The 6690-nt window shown below is 62.1% G+C and overlaps 1 protein-coding gene across 1 annotated transcript; it reads left to right on the top strand.

Annotated features, from left to right (window-relative positions):
• Positions 1–790: 790 nt before the first annotated feature.
• On the top strand, positions 791–3719 carry OLFML3 (olfactomedin like 3). Its single transcript, XM_038162759.1, has 3 exons — positions 791–961; positions 2017–2302; positions 2731–3719. Exons 1-3 carry the CDS (start codon positions 854–856, stop codon positions 3516–3518), a joined length of 1182 nt encoding a protein of 393 aa, XP_038018687.1. The 5' UTR covers positions 791–853; the 3' UTR covers positions 3519–3719.
• The last annotated feature ends 2971 nt before the right edge of the window (positions 3720–6690 follow it).

Below are 6690 nucleotides of genomic sequence, written 5' to 3'. Positions count from 1 at the left end.
CACCTGAGGAGGTGTTCTCCTGCCGCAGGTGACTGCGGGCCCCCTCCTGCCACAGCCCACTCCAGCCCTCCAGCAGCTTCCCGGTGGGATCCAGGGTGACGTTCACCTGTGCCGAGGGTGCCCGCAGGATCCCGGGGCTGCCGGACACCGTGGAGTGCCTGCCCGGTGACACCTGGCCAGGCTGGCCGAGCCCTGCGGCCGTAAATGCCCTCCTTTTGATCTGAAACACGGCCCCGGGGCAGCATCCCTGTCCCTCCTGCTGCCTGGCACCGTCCCTGGCCCCAGGGACAAACCCACAGTGCTGGCACCGTCCCTGGCCCCAGGGACAAACCCGCAGTGCTGGCAGTGTCCCTGTCCCAGGGGACAAACCTGCTGGGCTGGCAGTGTCCCGGTCCCATGGGACAATCCCTCTGGGCTGGCAGTGTCCCTGTCCCATGGGACAAACTCGATGGGCTGGCACCATGCCTGTCCCCAGGGACATCCCTGTCCCCAGACCTGGGCATGGCCGAGCCTCAGGTTGACCGCTGGCTTTGGGCACCTCTGCGGACAAGGAGCCAGAGCTGTCCCCTCGCTGTCCCCAAAGTACGGCTCGTGAGGACGTGTCCTCTCGCTCGGGGCTCCTGCGGCTCTCCCCGCACCCCAAACTCCTGCCCGCAGCCCGTCCCCGGCCTCCTGCCCCATCCCCGCGGCTCGGGGGCAGCGCGCTGCCTGGGGCACGAAGGGGTTAAAGCGCCCGGGGCTGGCCTGCGGGGAAGGAGCAGCCTCCCCTCCCGGAGCACATCTGGATGCAATAAGGGCTGGGGAGGCCGGAGCATTCCTGAGCCCTGAGCTGGAGGCTGCTCCGCTGCCGGCCATGGGGCCCTGGCGCTGCCTGCTGCTGCTGCCGCTGCTCGCCCCCGCCCTGCGCGCCCAGCAGCAGCACTTCATGGAGTACGTGGAGCGCCGCATCACCCTCCTGGAGGTACAGCCCCGCACCCCGAGTGGCCCCGTGGCGGGGACCCCAACCCTCCTCCGTGGAGGCCGGGAGCGGGGCCGGGAGCGGGGCTGGGTGAGGAGGAGCCGGGGTGGGGACGGAGCAGGGATTGGGGGCCCTGGCAGCCCCTGCCCGGGTCCTGCACAGCCCAGCTGCGGGTACAGCGGAGCGAGATGGGTGTGGGAACGCTGGGGGACGGGCGGATCGGGGGATTGGGGCCTTGTGGGTCTGGGAGAACCGTGGGGACATCACAGGAATGGGAACATCATGAGAAAGCAGGGACATTGTGGGTCTGGGAGAACCGTGGGGACATCACAGGAATGGGAACATCACAGGAATGGGAACATCACAGGAGAAGGGGCATTGCGGGTCTGAGAACTATGGGGACATCGCAGGAATGGGAACATCATGGGAAAGCAGGGACATTGTGGGTCTGGAAGAGCCATGGGGGCATCACAGGAATGGGGACATCATGGGAAAGCAGGGACATTGTGGGTCTGGAAGAGCCATGGGGGCATCACAGGAATGGGGACATCACAGGAGCAGGGGCATTGTGGGTCTGGAAGAGACATGGGGGCATCACAGGAATGGGAACATCATGGGAAAGCAGGGACATTGTGGGTCTGGAAGAGCCATGGGGGCATCACAGGAATGGGGACATCACAGGTCTGGGAACATCATGGGAGAGCAGGGACATTGCAGGTGTGGGAGCTTCACAGGGTCATCACAGCAAGAGGGCATCAAGGATCTGGGAGCAGTGTGGGAGACTGGGGGGGCACTGTGAGTTCAGGAACATCATGGGGGCATCCTGGGGATGTCACAGGAGAGCAGGGCCTTGTGGGTCTGGGGGCAGCACAGGAATGGGGCACTGTGGGTCTGGGAACATTGCAGAAGCAGCACGAGAGCAGGAACAGGGTGGGATGGGGCCCAGAGCCACAAGCCCCGTGTGGCTCCAGGGGCTCCCGCAGCCCGGGCAGGCTGGGACAGCTGCCACTGGTGGGCTGTGAGGTTTGGAGACCTCAGCGTCCCCTTGGCCACCCCAGGAGAGGATCTCACAGTGGCACGACCAGAGCAGCCGCTACTCCACGGAGCTGCGGGACTTCAAGAACCAGGTGCTGGGGATGCTGGAGGCGGCCGAGAAGGAGCGGGAGGCGATGCGGGCGGAGGCCGAGAGCGCGGCCGTGCGTGTGGACCGGCTGGAGCGGGAGGTGGACTACCTGGAGACACAGAACCCCGCCCCGCCCTGCGTGGAGGTGGATGAGACGCTGATGGACAAGCAGGTGGCCACAGCCAAGCAGAGGAAGAATGAGAAGTACACTAAGCTCACAGGTGAGGGGCTGCCATGGCTCCCTGAGGGGATGGTCCTGTCTGAAGGTCACCCTGACGCTTCCCAGCCCACCCCAGTCCAGGTGTCCCCCAGCCACGAGCCAGGGCATTGTGTCCCAGCAGGGCATTGCAGATGTCTCTGACACAAACTCCTGCATCCCCCCGGCCTGGAAGCTGCATCCAAGCCCTGGGCTGGCACCCTGTGCGTCCCCAAAGCCTCTGGGGCAGGGCTGAGGTGAGGGTGGCTCCCCTGCCCGTGGCACGGGTGCACTAGGGGACTTCTGAATGCCACCAGGGATGCACCTAAACCCCTTCAGTGAATTTCCAAGGCAGTTGCCTGAGGGTCAGGGCGGGACAGGGTGAGAACCCAGCACGGGGCAGCAGCAGGGCCGGGCTGTTCCCAGGCTCTCACAACCGCCCCTCTCTCGCAGACTGCAGCGACACCATCGCCAGCGTCAGGGCCATGAAGATCCTGAAGCGTTTCGGCAGCTCCTCGGGGCTCTGGACCAAGGACGCTGCGGGGAGCTCGGAGAAGATCTACGTGTTCGACGGCACCGCCAACGACACCGTTTACATCTTCCCCCGCATGCGGGAGTTCACCCTCTTCTCTGCCACCCGCAAGGCCGCCCGCATCAAGCTGCCCTACCCCTGGGTGGGCACCGGGCACCTCGTCTACGATGGCCACCTCTACTACATACGCCAGCAGGGCCCGTCCTTCCAGGTGATCAAGTTCAACCTGGCCAACAAGACGGTGGTGGACAGCTCGGTGTTCCCGGCCGAGGAGCAGATCCCTGTCTTCGGCCTCTCCCCCTCCACCTACATCGAGGTGTCGGCGGACGAGGAAGGGCTCTGGGCCATCTACGCCACCAAGGAGGACGAGAAGAACATGTGCCTGGCCAAGCTGGACCCCGCCTCGCTGGACATCGAGCAGATGTGGGACACGCCGTGCCCGCGGGAGAACGCCGAGGGCGCCTTCGTGGTGTGCGGGGCGCTGCACGTGGTGTACAACACGCGCCTGCCCAGCCGCGCCCGCGTCCAGTGCGTCTTCGACGTCAGCGGCACGCTGGCCCCCGAGGACGCCTCCCTGGTCTACTTCCCCAAGCGCTACGGCTCCCACGCCAGCCTCAAGTACAGCCCCCGCGAGAGGCAGATCTACGCCTGGGATGACGGCTACCAGATCATTTACCGCATGGAGATGAAGAAGAAGCTGGAGGTCTGAGGGGTGCTGCCCAGCCCGGCCCGCAGGACGGCGTCTCTGCCCCTTCTCCCATCACTGTGAAATGAGGAAATGCTGGATCCCCACCCCAGCCGCCCCCCGGCACCGGGTGTCCCCGCCTGGGAGCAGCCAGCAGAGTCCTGGACTAATTTAATGAGGTTTTCTTTTCTGATATAATGAATAAATACTACGCAGCGAAGTGCAGCCGCCTGCCTGGGGGAGCGTGGGGTGCTGGGCAGGGCTGTCAGAGCCCCGAGCTCCACCTTGCCCCTGAGACACCCCAAAAAACACTTCCCAAGGGTGGGGTGTCCCTGCAGGGCTCAGAGCAGCTGGCACAGCCAGACCTTGGGTGGGCGCCTGGGCAGGGGTTTATGCTGGGGGCTTGGGTGAGGGTTTTGGAAGGGCTTAGGGCAGAGATGGAGCACGAGGCTTTGGGCAGGCTGCTGGTCAGGGCCAGCTCGTTTTACATGTACAAAACTGTGAGCAAACAGCAAAATCCTTTAATCTGGGAGGACAGCAGGAGATTTCCCTCCCCTGCCGGGGCGGTGCTCCAGCCAGCAGGCCCCAGATGTTGCTGCTTTACTGAGTTTGTTTCTAATGAAGCACAGGCCACCTCCCCCTGCAGCCGCAGAATCTCCACCTTATGTAAGGCCTGGGTTGCCCCATCCCCTTCCCTTCCCTTCCCTCTTCCTCTGGCACTGAGTTCTGCACAGAGCAGCCCCAGAGGGGATGGGGCAGGACAGGGCAGGTGCTGGAGCCCCTCAGGGGCTGGCACAGCCCCAGCTGTCCCCGCCGTGTCCTTCCTGCCCCAGCAGGGACTGTCCCCCGTGCTCTCCCTCACCCCACGCCCCTGCAGGGTGCAGGATTTGCCCCATTTCTGTCCCTAGAAACTCAGGATTGCTGTGATTTGTTCCCATCACGACATCCTGAGAGCACAGAGGATGGGTTAGCAGGTGTTTCGATGCCATGAGCGTCCCTTTTTCCCCAATTCTGGGGACAAGCAGTGAAGCCATGGGCCAGGCTGGCTGGGTGAGGGTTGCATCCTGCTGCTGCCAGTGCCAGGCTGCTTTTTGAACACCCCAGGGAGGTGCCAGCTCCGTGGGGAGCACCTGAGGGGGGCCACCTGCTCTCCCAGGGCTGTGGAGTGGCCATGCCATCCCCCTGCCACCCTAAATCCCATCCTGCTGTGCCCAGCTCAGGCCAAACTGTTCTGCAACATGGAGGGCACTTGGTATTTGCCTCAAGTTCTTTGGTATTATAATCAAATTGGTTGCATAAGAAAAATCTTCAAATACACACTTTGAATGACTGTAATTGGCTGGTGCTGAAAGTTCAACACACACTGCAAGTCAAGCAGAGAAATTATCCAAGTGTGAAGGACTCTGTGAACTGTCAAGTTAATTTATGGCCCTTTTCAAGATCAATAAGGGCAGTTACAGAAATATAATTTTCAGAAATCTCACAGTAGTAAATAATTACACCCATGAGTTCTCCAGCTTGAATTAAAATTGATGGGGCAGCAATGATTGTGCACCAGAAACATCTTGTAGCCTGGAACATGTCCTGCACTTCCCTGTGACACCTGGAGCCTTCTCTGCTCCAGGTGAGCCCCCCCAGCTCTCCCAGCCTGGCTCCAGAGGGGCTCCAGCCCTGGAGCAGCTCCGTGGCTCCTCTGGAATCTCTCCAGCCTCCTCCCTGTACTGAGCACACGGGCAGAGGTGCCGCTCACTAAACCAGGTCAGCCAGAGCCCCACGAGCTCCTGTGGGATTTGTTCTGTACAAACTCTTTGGGAATGAGGAGGAAAAGGAACAAAATAGCTGCAGCACCCGATGGGCTCCTAGAGCACAGCACTCATCTCGCACTCCACATCTTCAAAGTACTTCAGGAAACATCAACTAATTAATCCTTGGAATAACTCCGTCAAGCAGAACAGCCTGATCTCCATCTGCTGGCAAACAAGAGACAAACCCCACGTGTTTGATCAGCAGGGGTGGCTCAGCTCCGAGCTGGAGGCACATGGTGACATCAGGTGGGGACCAGGGCCCTCCACGCTCTGAGTGCTCGCAGCTCCTGGAATCGGGATTGTCCGGAGCTGGAAGGGACCCACGAGGATCCAAATCCAGCCCCTGCCCTGCACAGAAAACCCCAAATCCCACCCTCGGCATCCCCGGCAGCGCTGTCCAAATGCCCCTGGAGCTCTGGCAGCCTCGGGGCCGTGCCCATTCCCTGGGCAGCCTGGGCAGTGCCAGCACCCTTGGGGGAAGAAACTTCCCTGAGATCCAACCCAAACTCCCCTGACACAGCTCCAGCCCTGCCCTGGGTCCTGTCCCTGCTCACAGAGAGCAGAGATTGTCCCCAGGCTGCCTCCAGGGTGGGGTCACCCTTCTCATCCCACCAGAGCTGAGTCCCTGCCATCCTCCAGGAGGAGTGTGAGGGACCTCAGAGAGACCCGTGTGGGTGACTCTGCTGGGGTGACTCATGGAAGAGAGGTTCCTGCTTGCCGAGGGATGGACACCCTCAGCCCCTCGGGGCCCTGCAGATGCCAGAACTCATCTCCTGCCAGGGCCATCAATTCCTCTTTTCACTTGTTTAAGTAAAGACAGTTTAAGTATTTATTGGCCCCATTAGGAGAAAGCAAAGGTTGTGCCACGGCTGGGGGAGCTGTCAGAGCCCTTGGTGCCCTCAGGGGTGTTGATTGTCCCCACCTGCCACCCTGGCACTGCTCAGGCCCAGCCAGGAGCCCCAGTGGGAGCAGCAGCACCTCCAGCCCTGTCCATGGGACCCAGGGATCCCTGGTGGGATGCAGGGACCCCAGAAGGATGCAGGGTCTTCCAGAAGGTTCCAGGGGCCCCGCTAGGATGCAGGGACCCCAGAAGGATGCAGGGACTTCCAGAAGGTTCCAGGGGCCCCGCTAGGATGCAGGGACCCCAGAAGGATGCAGGGTCTTCCAGAAGGTTCCAGGGGCCCCGCTGGGATGCAGGGACCCCAGAAGGATGCAGGGACTTCCAGAAGGTTCCAGGGACCCCAGAAGGATGCAGGGACTTCCAGAAGGTTCCAGGGGCCCCGCTGGGATGCAGGGACCATGGCAGGATGCCAGGAGCCCTGGTGGGATACAGAGATCCAAATGGGATGCAGGGACCCTGGCAGGGCTGCCTCAGCTCCCTCTGTCCTGTG

Source organism: Motacilla alba, chromosome 26 (genome assembly GCF_015832195.1).
Source record: "Motacilla alba alba isolate MOTALB_02 chromosome 26, Motacilla_alba_V1.0_pri, whole genome shotgun sequence".
Classification (NCBI taxonomy): Eukaryota; Metazoa; Chordata; class Aves; order Passeriformes; family Motacillidae; genus Motacilla; species Motacilla alba.
Note: the sequence above shows the minus strand (reverse complement) of the source record. Positions and strands in the feature narration are given on the sequence as shown.

Coding starts and splice junctions, on each gene's coding strand:
- OLFML3 (XM_038162759.1), top strand. CDS start 854: ATGGGGCCCTGGCGCTGCCTGCTGCTGCTGCCGCTGCTCGCCCCCGCC. Junction 962..2,016: donor GCCGCATCACCCTCCTGGAG/GTACAGCCCCGC, acceptor TGGCCACCCCAG/GAGAGGATCTCACAGTGGCA. Junction 2,303..2,730: donor GAAGTACACTAAGCTCACAG/GTGAGGGGCTGC, acceptor CCTCTCTCGCAG/ACTGCAGCGACACCATCGCC.